Source organism: Pogona vitticeps, chromosome 2, assembly GCF_051106095.1.
Source record: "Pogona vitticeps strain Pit_001003342236 chromosome 2, PviZW2.1, whole genome shotgun sequence".
In the NCBI taxonomy this organism is placed as follows: Eukaryota; Metazoa; Chordata; class Lepidosauria; order Squamata; family Agamidae; genus Pogona; species Pogona vitticeps.
Window position 1 is genome coordinate 33,154,496 of NC_135784.1, and position 14,486 is coordinate 33,168,981.

General features: G+C 46.8%; 1 protein-coding gene across 1 annotated transcript; it reads left to right on the plus strand.

Moving 5' to 3' along the window:
* The first annotated feature begins 578 nt into the window (after positions 1 to 578).
* LOC110087276 (uncharacterized) lies at positions 579 to 9,278 on the plus strand. Its single transcript, XM_072988855.2, has 2 exons — positions 579 to 767; positions 6,903 to 9,278. Exon 2 carries the CDS (start codon positions 6,914 to 6,916, stop codon positions 8,501 to 8,503), a length of 1,590 nt encoding a protein of 529 aa, XP_072844956.2. The 5' UTR covers positions 579 to 767; positions 6,903 to 6,913; the 3' UTR covers positions 8,504 to 9,278.
* Positions 9,279 to 14,486: the final 5,208 nt, after the last annotated feature.

Consider the following 14,486-nt stretch of genomic DNA (forward strand, 5'->3'; position numbering starts at 1 on the left):
AATATTTAATGCACGGAGATGGGTATTAAACAAATGTATATATTCTATCTGAGCTGTTTCCCTCTGAATTCTTGTTCTGTATTCCTTCTTCAGAATAGCAACTTCATGCCTTTCCTGCTATCTGATCACATCTTCAGTGGAACCACGGGGGCTGTGAACACAGGAAGTTGGCAGGCTGAGTCCCTGGCACCCCTCGATAAGGCTAGGAAAGCATCCTGCCGGAAACCCTTGGAGAGCAGCTGCCAGTCAGTGTTAGCATTATTGGACGATTCTGATCAAAGCTCTACTGGGGTTGGAGGGGGGGAACAGCTCCCTGTGTTCCAAAGGCAGGCGGAATAAAAATGTTCTCGGAAGGTCCTATGCACACTCAAGGTAAGCAAACCTCTCCCACTGCCTGCTTTCGGAGTAAAACGCCTTGGGCGGCTGTGAAGGAAGATCTGATCCTGTTTCCACACCACCCCGAAGCCCTGCTTCGCTGCCACCAGAGGGCCCTGGCAGATCTGCAAAGGACGGGAGGGTATGCGCGCTCTCTCTCTCTCTCTTTGTCTCCGTTCGTCGGGATGCGTTTCCTGTATCAGGCGCCTGCTGCATCCGGAGCAGCGGGAGCTGGCTCGCTCGCTCGCTCGCCTGCCCGGAGATCGGGATCCGCCGCCGCCGCCGCTGCCGCTGCCACCGCTTCCCGGCCGCCGTCGAGCTCCGCCGGGGACTGGCGGGCGAAGAGGGCGAGAGTCCCGGGGTGCCTTGCCTGACGCCTTGCTCCGACCGAGGTGGGAACCTTTCCAGCCCCGCAGGCGCCTCGGAAGGGCGGCACCCTGGGGCGTTTCGGAGCCGCTGCCGCCCCCCCAATTCAGCCGGCCCGGCCAAGCCAATCGCCCCGCTCTCGAAGGGGGGGGGAAGAGAGAGAGCCGCGGCGGGGAGGAAAAGAAGGGCCCGGTAGAGAGAGGGAGGGAAGGATGTGCAAATATAGGGACGGGAAAGGGGGGGAGGAGGAAAAGCCCTCCGATGCGGCCCCGACTCCGCATGTCCTGGCTCGGCTCCGAGAGCTGGGCTTGCCTGCTTCTCTTCCTCCTTGTGCTTTGGAAGAAGGGCAGCGGGAGAGGGAGGCCTGGCGGGTCTCCTCCTGCCATGGCGGTGGGTCTCTGGCTTGTGCTAGTTTTCAAATCATCATCATCATCACGTGCCGTCAAGTCCGTTCTGACTTATGGGCACGCTCACCCGGGGTTTCCCAGGTAGAGAATACTGTATATGGAAGCGGTTGAGCATTCCCTTCTTCAGGGGTTTCGCCCAGGGACTGTGCAGCTTGCCCAAGGCTACCCAGGCTGGCTCTTTCCAATGCCCGGCTCAAAGGGATGCTTCACGCACAAAAGAGCCCGTTTGAATTCAAGGGCTGAGAGGAGGAAGGTATTCCTGTCTGGAGGGGGGAAAAAAACCAGTCGGGTTTCCTTTGAAAGAATAATAGGCTGGAGCAGAGTGTCTTTCTTACTTACTGTATCAGTTATCTTTACATCCCAGTTTTTCTCCAGTAAGCTTCTTGCTCCCTCCCTCCCTGCTTTGTTCTCTCAACAACAGCCTAGTGAGGTAGGTCAAGGGGAGACTTGAACCGATCCAAGTTTATAGCTGTGATTCTCCGGGTCTCATTCCAGTACTCTAACCACTAGGCCATAGTGGCCATCCAGTCTTCTGGAAGGGTATGAACAGAAGCTGGATGGAGTTTGCTGCTCCTGGGAGTTCAGGAGGACTGACTTAATGAGCTCTTTTTCTTTGCAGTGGATTTTCTCCTGAAAAGTAAGGGTTACAGAAAGGGGAATCTTGTTCTGTGTGGGGATGCTGCTTTCTCAAGAGGCCCAGAGACGTTTAGAAAGCAATTCCCACTGTGGCTAAGCATGATACAAGTGTAACGCCTGTGCAAGTGTAACGCCTTTGCTATGCCGCTGCCGGAAGTCTGGGTGTTGGGGGGGGGGAAGCAGATGACTTTAATAGTTAGCAACACACAGGAAGATGTCACCAAGGTTTACAAGATGCATATTACATTTACTTGCAAACCAGTTTAAGCCATCCGGTTGCTATTCCCAGGAGTGTTTTTTTTTTCAGGCCCAACACCCATCTGTTCTATCTGTGCTTGCATGGAAGAGTGTTGATTATGAAAGGCTACATATTTTTGCAAAGGGCAGAGAAGTTCCTTTTCCACTACAGAATTTCTCAGAATTCCCCCCCCTCCTGCTAGCACAGTCATGCTTGCTGGGGATTCTGGGTACTGTAATCCCATAAATACTTTTTTGAGGCTCTGATTCTTCTCTCAGTCTCCCCTCTCTTTGTCTTGCTAAGTGAGGCCTCTTCATTCCTCTGGAGCATTAACAGGTTACAGGGCCACGATTGGGAGTCCCTGTCCTTTGTATAAAAGGGATAAAGACAGAGCTTAAGTTGGCCTGATGTTGTTTTGGACTTCAGCTCCAAACAGTCCTAGCCAGAGAAATAAGGAGTTGTAGTCTTTTTTAAAAAAGAGACCAAAAAGAAAAGAAAAGAAAAAGAAACTGGCAATCTAGTCATTCCTGAACCTGTGATGTGGAAACAATGCCTGGAGGTAGTTCAGTTATGTAAGGAATGTGAGAGGGTTAAATGAAACAAGGAAGTTTGTGGTGCCCTGATGGAAGGAAGTTGCATAAAGTTGCCTCAGGTCTCAAATAATTGCAGGCAGCCTTCCTTAGATTGGATGGTACTGATGTGGGGTTTCTGGGAAATCTTGAATGTGAACATTTTCCACTACATTAAATAGATAGTTGCCTGGCTTAGCAGGTTTGTTTGATTTATATTTACTAAACAACACTTTTTAATGCTTCAACAACCCAGAATTACGGTATTTGGACTGATATATTTAATTGGAGGGCAGGGAATTGAGCACCTAGTGGGGTGTGGTTTTAAAGTATTTTACTCAAACAAGTCCAAAACTTTATGTGGAAATTATGATGATCGCTTCGGCTTAATGAGAAATGCATAACAGATCTGGGTAGAGAATATAATTCCAGTTTTTCAAGCTCCAAGGGGGAAAGAAAATACAGAGATGCTGTTCTATGTGTTGGAAGTGACACAGACAATTAGTCACAGTTGCGATGGGCACAGAGCACTTTGTCACGCTTCGTACGAAGTGTGCCATGCAGCACCATCTCCCCCCCCCTCTCCAGCTGGCCCATTCACCATTCTTCATGCCTGGCCAGGGACTCCTTCCCCAGTGGCACACCACTCCATGCACGAGCCCAGGCTGCCCTTCTCCACCTCCTCAGGCCACCGACCACTCTGACGAGGCGGGATGGGGATTATCCCTACACAGCGGATGAGTGGTCTGTTGCCTGAGGAGGTAGGGAAGGGCAGCCTGGACCGGTGTGCTATCAGAGGACTGCGAGTCTTTGCGGATGGTGAGTAAGCCAGCAAGCCAGTGTTGGAGGTGGGAGTGGCATGCTTTGTACAAAGTACAACGAAGCACTTCATGTCCATCTCTAGCCATCCATCTTTAGTTATTTTGGTTTTATGTTTAGCTGCATGGAGAAATTTGATTTTGGTTTAGGTCATTATGTGCGTTCATGGCTCTATTTTATCATCACATGCTTTACAAATAATATACTCTCATGTATAATTCTTAGGGTAGTTTTCTAGGTAAAGGTAAAGGTAAAGGTTCCCCTTGACAATTTTTGTCCAGTCGTGTTCGACTCTAGGGGGCGGTGCTCATCCCCGTCTCCAAGCCATAGAGCTAGCGTTTTGTCTGAAGACAATCTTCCGTGGTCACATGGCCAGTGTGATTTAGACACGGAACGCTGTTACCTTCCCACCAAGATGGTTCCTATTAATCTACTCGTATTTGCATGCTTTCGAACTGCTAGGTTGGCGGGAGCTGGGACAAGCGACGGGCGCTCACTCCGTCGCGTGGATTCGATCTTACGACTGCTTGGTCTTCTGACCCTGCAGCACAGAGGCTTCTGCGGTTTAGCCCGCAGCGCCACCACGTCCCCTGTAGGGTAGTTTTCTGAAAAACATTAATTACAATTTTGAAGCTGCCATCTTTCCCTAATGCTGTACAGTCATTTCATTTGTTTTTATCAATTAATGAAACTTTTAAAATACTTTTTTTTCTGGTGGATAATGAAGCACAGGGTTTTTTTGTTTTGTTTTTGCAGAATTATTTTGCCCAACCTCAGTAGGCCAAAAAAGGGAGGCTAATGGCCACTTGGATCCTGCCACGTGCCTTACAAGTCTTGCCTTGCATCCATAACTATGACACTTGGGAGATTTTCCTCCAAAAGTAAACACTGAGTTTCTAAGCAATGCAAAACCATGCTCTGGACCAGCCATGTCAACAGGAGCCATACATCCCCCCTGGGCGGGGGAACCTGGCACATTTGATGGGGCCCATAGACTGGAAACAATTCTTCACACCACCATAAAGTTTGTTTTGTGACTTATGCAGTCCTGATTCAGCCTATATTTCTTTTCATGTAATGTTTATGGCCAAAAAATGTTGAGAATGGCTGCTTAGATGCTTAGTTCTGTTTTCCCTCCACCCCAAATCCACCCAGAAGACAGATCTTGAAGCATAGTAGTGTGTGTTGACAATGCAAATAGTTATTGTCATTTTTAGGGCCTATTTGAGTGAGCTCTTCACTCTCTGCTTGCCCTGGACAGCCTGTGGATTACATGAATTAAAGTTATAGTTATGTACACAAATACATAGTTGTTTCTCAAGCTGGATGGTTTGATAAACACCTGTTTAATCAAAGGTTACAGAATTGGCTATTTGTGCTGTTTTGTGGGTATGTTTATGAGGTTGTGATGTCCCAGAAGTTTTGCTCCGAGGAGAAAATAGACAAGATCCAGAAAGCAGGTTCCAGTGTTATCTTTTGCATGACAAGTTGTGCTATGTTGGGAGGAAGGAGGTTAAATGAAAGAGAGTGTCTTAAGTTGAAACACACTGAATTTGAAATAGTACCATGAACACCAGTGAAACAATTCAGAGCAAATCGATCAGGAACGTGAACCTTTAGAGGTAAGAGATGGTTCAGATGACACATGGTCCCTGGCTTGGTGACTTCTGTAAAACAAGAGCTTAGGGGGAAAATATTTTCTTTGACTTCAACTTCCAGAAGCCCTCAGCAGCCATGTGTCTTGAGAGATTTGTCCAAAAAAAGAGTGGGGGAATTTAATGCAGTCCTTCAATTGAAAAGGCTTCCCTACCTCCTGCATTTTCCTAAGCTTTCTGCTATCCTTTCTGAAATGGCTGGCCAGAATGGTACACAACTGCCTGAAAGCAGAACTACAGTAGATTTATTTAAGGCAACCGTATAGTCCCAACTTCATTTTCAGTCTCTGTCCTTAAGCCGGCATGTGCTCCCCAGCCCACCCCCGGTATATGCAAGGGATGGGTTATTTGAGGTGCCTTCTCATTGTCCCCAGATTCTCCAACATGTCTTGAGACAACTCTGTGATTACAGTAGGACACTTGTATCTGCGGGACTGGTACAGTGGTTTCACTTATCTATGGTTTGCTGCAGCCCTGTAGACCACATACAAGGGTACCCCTTTACCCTGACCCCTTATATGTCCCCTCGTATCCACAGCTTCAGGCATCCACAGTAGATCATGAAACTGGTCCCCCACAAATACAGAGGTCCTACTGTGCACAGTATGATGCTGCTGCCTCCTATTTATTTGCATTCAGAGAGGTAACCGTGTTGATTGTACCTCATTATGATGCTCAGAAATTTCAGGAACAGAAAAGTTGGCTTATGTGTGTGTGTCAGAGCAATCATACCATCATTATCTCTGGTTGCCCACCATACAGTGGCTGGGTCTTGAAACCCAACAGTTATCAACTCATGTAATCACTTCAGTGCAGGATTGTATCCCTCCAGCTATTGATTGCCAATTGCATCATGCCTGCCCCCACCCCTGAGCCCAGCTAAGGCCAGTGGGATTGGAAACATTTGGAGGGCCCAAAGTTGCTCCTGATTCAGTGGGATGACATAAAAGATGTAACATACTCTGTGTGGGGGAATAATTAGGGATGGGATTTTCAGAATTGAAGAACTATTCCCATAAATCACTGAGAACCTTCCAGGCTGAGTTATGGGAGGGAAAAAAAGCCCTCAGATCAGCAGGGGGGTCAAGCAGCCCTCTTTCCTGGGCCATTTCTGTTGAGCTGGAAGAAAAATGCCTAGCTACGCTGGATGTCAGGGCTGGTTCTGGTGGGGGCTGCCTCCATCAGAACTTGCCTGCCCTGGGAACTGCTGGATAGCTAAGTGGTTTAGGTCTTGGGCTGCAGAGTCAAAGGTTGGGAGTTTGATTCCCCACTCTGCCTCTTTGATGGGGGCTGGAATCAATGATCCATAGGGCCTCTTCCAGCTCTGCAGTTCCAAGATGATGATGATGATCAACCTTTGTGAATTGCAGGGAACTTTTTGTGACTCACACACTGCAGCAGGGCACTTTCCTTCCAACTTGACAGAAACAGCATGGGAATGGCAGGGAGGTTAGAAGGCTGCTCTGTTTCCTGCTGGTTTTACTTCTGTTACTCAGCCTGGGGAGTTAATTGCCAAATTATGAGTGTAAATGTTCTTTAATTGCGGAAATCCTATCTCTATTAGTTATTGGCAGTAAGAGCATTCAATTATAATGTTCTGGTATTTTTGATTTTTGGGGCTGGGTGGGGGTTTCTACCTGTTTGCCTTTGGACCTCCCCACCACTGGAATGTGGCCACTAAGGACCTTACCAAAACTGAGTTCAGCCCTTGAGTTGAAAGGGGCTCCCTTCTAACCTAATAAGGGATGGAGTGTAGGCAGGTGGCAGTGCCTGTCATCATCCTGAATGTTTTCTAAAGAGCTTTTTCTCATTATTACTATTATTATTATCTTAGTAGGGAATGGAACAATGAAGGACCCAAAAGGGAAGACTTTCCAGGAGCTGGAGGAGGACTTTGAGCCCCAAGTGGAATTGCACTTTACCATCTTGGAGGAATCGGAAGGAGGCATTTCTCAGGGGAAACTTTGGCCCTGCGAGATTGACGCTGAGCTCCAGCCAGAGAGTTCTTCTCGGCCCGAACTGGACGATGACTTGGTTTGCTCTGATCTCTCACAGCCTCCTTCCCCAGACGTTCAGGAAATCCTCCCAGAAGCTGATGAGGAGAGCGCTGGAGAGCAGAGGGTGGGACCCTATTCTCCACAACGTCCCGAGCAACAGGTGGAGCTCCATTTTACCATCTTGGAGGAGTCGGAAGGAGGCATCTCCGAGGGGAAGCTCTGCGCAAGCGATGTGAGACTGGACGATTCAGCCGAGGTCGGCTACCAAAAGCATCAATGGGACCGGCCTGTTCAATGGAATGAGAAATTCCTGCAACCCTCGGAAGCACCAACCAACCTTCCCCCACCCGTGGAGGACAGGCCAGAAGGAGAATCGAAAAGGGACGAGCTCCCGCAAGAAAGTTCTGACCAGCAGGTAGAACTCCATTTTACCATCTTTGACGACCCAGAAGAAGGGAGCCTCTCCCAGGGTCCCGAGGACTACCCCATCTGGGAAAGCCCATTCAAACCAGCCATGTTTCATGGAGACTGTCCAAAAGAGGATTGGGATACCTCCATTGACAGCCTGGGAGATGTCTTTGAAGCTTCTTTCCAGCAGCAATTCTGCTCCGAAGGGAGGGTGTACCCTTGTGCTGAATGCGGGCGGATTTTCAACCGCAAGTCAACCCTGACACGGCACTGGAGGACCCACACCGGGGAGAAGCCCTACTCGTGTATGGACTGTGGGCGGAGCTTCAGCCTGAACCTCAACCTCCTTACCCATCAGATGACCCACACAGGGGAGAAGCCCTACAAATGCCCTGACTGTGGGCAAAGCTTCACCCGGAGCACGAGTGTCACACGGCACCAGAGGAGCCACCAGGAGGAGAGCCCGTATAAAAATGACCTGTGGGAGGAAAGCTATCCTTACCCTTACCCAGTCCCCTTTCCTTACCTGGTCCCTCCGGTGGTGGTGAAGTCCTACCAGTGCCCCGATTGTGGAGAGGCCTTTACTCACAGTGGAAGCCTCAACCGGCACCTGCGGGTTCACCGGGGGGAAAAGCCCTACAAGTGTGTGATGTGTGGGGAGGGCTACTGCTCCATGTCCAAGCTGTACAGGCACGAAAGGATCCACATGGTGGAGAAGCCCTACCACTGTGACATCTGCGGGAAAAACTTCGCCGTCAAGTCCACGCTGACTCGGCACCAGATGCTCCACCAGGCAGAGAGGCCCTACATGTGTTCCCACTGCGAGAAGGGTTATGTGCAGAGGAGCCACCTGGCCCGGCACCACTACAAAGCCCACCCTGGGGTGCCCTTTAACCCTGTTAAAGCAAACAGCATGCCTGCCACCATTCTGGATTCTGACAATTTAGTCACCTATTTCTGGGGGGACGAGGAAATGGACACAACCTCTGAGCCGGTTCCAACTCAATTGATCTACTCGGGAGCAGATTGCTAAAGTGTGTGTGTGTGTGTGTGTTGAGTGGTGGTGGTGGTGGTGGTAGTGGTTAACACTAGCCTGGAGCTACCTGTGCCACACCTACCCCATCACTGGAGAGAAACGTCTCTGTTCTCACCCTCCTGCACCTTCAGCCTCCCAAGTGCTGGGATGTTTCTAAACTCAGACATGGATTCTTGTATGACAATACCAAAATCAAGCCTGACAGTCTTCAGTGCAAAAATTCCTTCCTTGCCTTGCGACTCTTGCTGCAACGGTGAACTGTAATACAAATATCATCTCCACATTTACAGAAGGTGCTCTGTTGGTGGGGTTGGAAGTTGTCCACCCTTGTGGTTCACTCTAGATGATGCCAGGGCTAAAACTGCTAAAAGGGCCGTTCACTGCGTTTGGGCCTATGCAAGTCGCTCTGCAGTAGAAGATGAGCTTACTTCTGATGAACTTATTTCAATGAACTATTTTTCGCGCTGCTTTATGCAAAAGAAGCAACGTGCCACTTTTAATGGTGCAACAAAGTCTTTATGTGCTGGGGAAAACTCCCTTTACAAGGGAAGAAGAAAACAGTGCAGTCTGTAGCAAAATGTCTAGGGAGATGTACAGGAGCTTGGAAATTCTTTTTATTTTTATTATTAATTTTTTTTTTCGTAGTAAGGGAGAAATGTTTCTTTCTTTCTTTCTTAAAGTAAAACTATGCCTTGTTTTATCATGTTATGTTTTTAACGGTGGCTGAACTGCTGGAAGAAAACTAGTAAAGAATGGAAATGGAGAAAATGTATCCAGAGGCTTTTGAGATATTATTTGATATACAAAAGAGATGTTCAGTGAGAAAAGGTAATGCCCACTCTGAGATAAATATCTTCCAGCAGAGAAACAAAGGTTAAGAACATAGGTAGGAAGCTACCATTCCCCAGGGTTCATTCCAGATACCAGTGGAAAGCTGCCTTTCCCCACAAATAGGTAGGAAGTTAATTTCCCAAATCCTGCTAATATTTCTACTCAGTTCTCCAGTGTCTCGGGCAGAATGTTCTTTCCTTTCACCTACTGCATCTCCTTTGGACCTTCCAGGTGGTTGATCTGGTAACTCACACAGTCCCTCACAGTTGACCATGTTAGATGGGGCTGATGGGGAGTTTCAGGGCAAAACATCTGGAGGGCCCAAAATTTCCCACCCCTCACCTACCAGGTCTTTTTAACAGGAGAGATCAGCTGGAATCCTTTGATATTCCAAGTGTGTACTCCACTGTTTAAAGACAGCTTGCCCTTCTGCTACCCCATCCCTAGTAAGGACTGTATCCAAGATTGAGTAACTGTGATCATCTAGATGTTCTTAGGCTGCACCTCCTATCTCAAGATTGGCATGGTTGGGCAGGGTTAATGGGAATTAAGAGTACACAGCAAACAGTGAGGGACTAAAGGTGTTCACCATGATGTTGGCCAAAATCCTGTTGGTTTTTTCCCCCTTGATGATGGCCAACCAGGTACCACGTGAAGGCCTAATCATGGAGTATGATTACAGTACCTTCTTTCTCTTGTTCTCCATTGCTACTGCCAAGCTACTGGACTCAGAGGTAGCACGAAGTGCTGTAGCAGAGAGTACTCCTGAGGGCTGTCAATAAGTTGTGCCCTTTTCTACTATACTCCATTGCTTCAGTATTTTCCCCTTCCTGGCAGCCAGTTAGTATTCCCTTGCTTTTTCAGCATTCTCCTTCCCCTCCACGGAATCTTCCCTCACCCTTTAGGGCTCTTGTTTCCTAAATATCTTTGTGTACGACGAATTGTTTGAGGTCTCTTTCTACTCATTGTTAATCCGCCTTTGAGCATGGATGGCACTGTTTTGGCACTCATTCTCGGACAGTGGGTGGTCTAATACAAGTCATTGGTGGAGAACTCTGGCTTTCCAGTGTCTTGGCCTAGAGCTCACATCAGACTCACTCAGTCTGCTCAATAGCAAAGGTCATGCAAAAAAGTCTAGAGGCCTGTGCTCTCCACCCCTGGTATGTAGAGACTGTAGGATGCTGCCTCTCAATCTAAGCCTTTAGCTTAGACAAGTGGTTCCTAGCCTTGGATCCCCAGGTGTTCTTGGAGTACAACTCCCAGATGCCTTCACCACAAGCTGTGCTGATCAGGATTTCTGGGAGTTGCAATCCTGGGGCATCTGGGGACATAAGGATGGAAACCACTGGCTTACACCATCATGTTGATGGCTAGATCTATGCTCCATGTTTTTTGTCTAACATACTTTTGAAGCCATCTGAACCTGTGGATTCCATGAACTCAAAAAAATTCAGCAAGTCTCCTTGCCCTCCCCTTGTTTCCCACATCATATCTTGACTATGTTAAAAACTGGAAATGTATTAATTGCTCTTTGAAAATACACAAGGAGAGTTTGTGTACTTTTTAAAAGTACTCATCAGAACCGGTAGTTTGGAGCCCAAATGCTCATGGTTGCTCTTCATATATGCTTTCCCCACCACACAGCTTAATTTCCACATTGGGAGATGATAATAAAGATCTGAAGTGAGCCTTGTTTTCCCTCAATATCGGGTGGATATTTGAGGCCTTTCAGATGTTTATGATCTACATCTCCTGTCAGTCCTGGTGAGCATAGACAGTAGTGAGAGATTATGGAAATTGCAGTCTAGAACACACACACACAAACACATACACACCCTAAAATGTAGTGTGCTGCAGTTGCTTACTCTAGTGGTGGGACATTTCTATTTCAGATTTTGAAGCCTGCTATTGTGATAGGATTAAATTAGCCTTATGACAAAAGTTGCTACCATGCATACCTATTTTCACTTGCTGATTTTTTTTAGTCTTATGAGGGGCTTTCTTGTGCTTTAAAGTTAAAAGGGGGGAATGCAGTGGGGTGGGAAGAGAGAAGCAGATTGCTGTGTTTCTTCTTCTGGTCATGGAAGAAGGAGCTTTGCTTATTTTGAGTCCAGCATGAGAACATGGGGGAGGAGTGGAGAAAAAGAGGAATGGCCCTCTGTTTCTCCTTGGCCCCCATCATCCTGATGAGGGAGGCAAAGCCCTTCCTCCACAGGCAGCCCAGAAGCAGTTTCGGATTGGACAAAGATGAATGCTCTGTCCCTCTTTCACTAACCTCCTCACTCACCTACATGGAATTCCTGGTTGCCAGGGGCAACCAGCACAGCTTGGATGCTTGCTTTCAGAAAACAATTGGTTATATTTGTGAGGTGTTCCCTGGTTAGCTGCTGTTATTATTAACCCTTTTCAGCAACTGTCCTGTCTCTGGCATGTAACTAAAAGACGATATTGACAAGGGCATTGATTCCAGAGTATGAGGTCATAAAAGATAAAGATTACAATTAGAAGGAATTTTATTTAATACTTTGCTGTGTAATCTGTATTGGAATGTAGAATATTTCATTTTAACAGCATTGCATCAGAGCTGAAATAACGGCTTTAGGATATCAGTATCATAGGAGATAACGTTTCGAAACATACATTGGCATCAGTTTTATCTGGGCACTATTTTGTTGTTGTTGTTTAATTGAGTCCGACTCTTTGTGACCCCATGGACCAGAGCATGCCAGGCCCTCCTGCCTACTATTATATTATATCTATAATTAATTTCTATTCTACGATGGGACTCAACATGGTGTACAGCTCCCCAGATATTTAAAGAGTGTGTCTACACTACTCCTTTACATAAGAACATAAGAGCCCTGCTGGATCAGGGCATCTAGTCAAGCTTCCTGTATCTCACAGTGGCCCTACCAGATGTCTCTCAGCCCACATGAGACAACTAGATACCTGTCTTCTGATACCCCTTCCCTGCATCTGGCATTTTGAGGTACCTTCCTCTTAAGCCTGGAGATTACACATCCTCATCATGGCTTGTAACCTGCAATGGACTTTTCGTCCAGAAATCTGTCCAATCATCTTTTAAAGGCATCTTGGCCAGATGCCATCACCACATCCTGTAACAAGGGGTTCCACAGACTAACAACATGCTGGGTAAAGAAATATTTTCTTTTGTCTGTTTTTACTCTCCCAACATTCAATTTGAGTGGATGTCCCCTGGTTCTGGTATTGGATGAGAGGGAAAAGAGCTTCCCTCTATCACTGTATCCATCCCCTGTATAATTTTATACATCTCAGTCATGTTCCCCCATTTTTAATGATACCTAGCAAGGAATTGGCCTCCTTCACTGCTGCTGTATATTGGGTTGACACTTTCATTGAGCTGTCCACCAGCACAACAAAATCTCCTGATCCATCACGGACAGCTCAGAACCCATTAACTGATAACTAAAGTTTTGAATTTTTTTGCTCCAATGTGCATTACTTTACAACCATTGCCAACCATTCTCCCAGTTTGGAGAGATTCTTCTGGAGCTCTTCACAATCCCTTCTGGTCTTCACCACCCAGAAAAGTTTCATGTCATCTTGTAAACTTAGCCACCTCAGTGCTTATCCCTGTCTCCAGGTCATTTATGAACAAGTCGAAAAGCACTGGTTCCAGGACAGATCCCTAGGGCACACCACTTTTCACCTCTCTCCATTGTGAAAATTGCCCATTGACACCTACTCTCTGTTTCCTGGTTCTCAACCAATTCTCGGTCCATAAGAGGACCTGCCCTCTTATCCCCTGACTGTGGAGTTTTCTCAGCAGCCTTTGGTGAGGGACCACCTCAAACCCCTTCTGAAAATCCAGATAGACAATATCCACTGGTTCGCCTGCATCCACATGCCTGTTGTTTCAAAGAATTCTAAAACGTTTGTGAGGTAAGACTTACCCTTACAGAAGCCATGCTGATTTTCCCTCAGCAAAGCTTGTTCTTCTATGTGTTTTAAGATTTTATCTTGGATGAGGCTTTCCACCATCTTCCCTGGAACAGACGTTAGGCTAAAACCCCTGTAGTTTCCTTTCACATGTAGATATAATTTGAACAATACGAGCAGCAGAGATATGATCAAGGAGTGGTATTCTGATACATTTAGGTTTTGAACAGTAAGCACCAGCACCTTGAAATTAAGAGGGATATCAATACAGCTCCTATAAAAATTCTGCACTTCCTGGCCTCAGTGGGTCATCCACAGGGGCAGCCCCACATACAATGCATTGCAGCCATCCAAGTGGAATGTGAGAAGAAAAGCTGTGGCCAAATTGTACCTCTGCAGCCATGATCTCTGCATGAAAAAAATTATTTATGGAGTCCATTTGGTCCTCAACCAGAACTGTGAACGTCATTTCTTTAAAAATAACTAAACACATCACTGATTGCTTCTTTCACTATTGCTATTGTTGCTTTGATCACACAGGTAATGCATAAGATGTGCAACTTCTGTCTCTCTCTCCTACTAGGGTGATCAAGGCCATTTCATAACAAACCCAGGCTTGAAACCAGATTGAAATATGTCTAGATAATCTCCTTCCTCCAGTAGTGTTTGGAGTTGGGTTGCCACAATCTTCTCCCATTAGGTCATAGTTGCTAACATCCTTGGGGTCCAGTATAAATTTCTTAAGATGAGGCTTCTGGTAACATCATTTCTTGTAGGGAAATTATAAGTCCATTTTGGACCCATCTAGTCAACCCTAATCAGCTAGTTGTTACTAGCCAAGAAGTATAAGAATCGAACAGAGATTGATAGGTTCTTGTCCTGAGCTGTGTGCACAATCTCAGCCACAAAAATTGCTATTTATCCCAGAAAAACTGGCTAGGCAGTCATGGGTGTCTTAGTTAAAAGCAGGGGTGTTGGGAAGCCTTTGGGTCTGAGTGCCCAGTCTACATCTGAGTCTTTGGTACCAAGTCCTGGGTCCCAATTTTAAAAAACAAACATTTCCTGCAGGAAAAAAGGAAGAGTGGGTGGGCTCTGTTGGGGTATGTGTGGGGAGGTCTGAGGCTTGTGAACCAGCTTCTTCCAGCATTATGGTGTCATGAAGACTTGGAAACACAACTTGAAGAAATGGCTCCAAGCCGCTCATTGGAGAAAAAAAGAAACCAGCTCA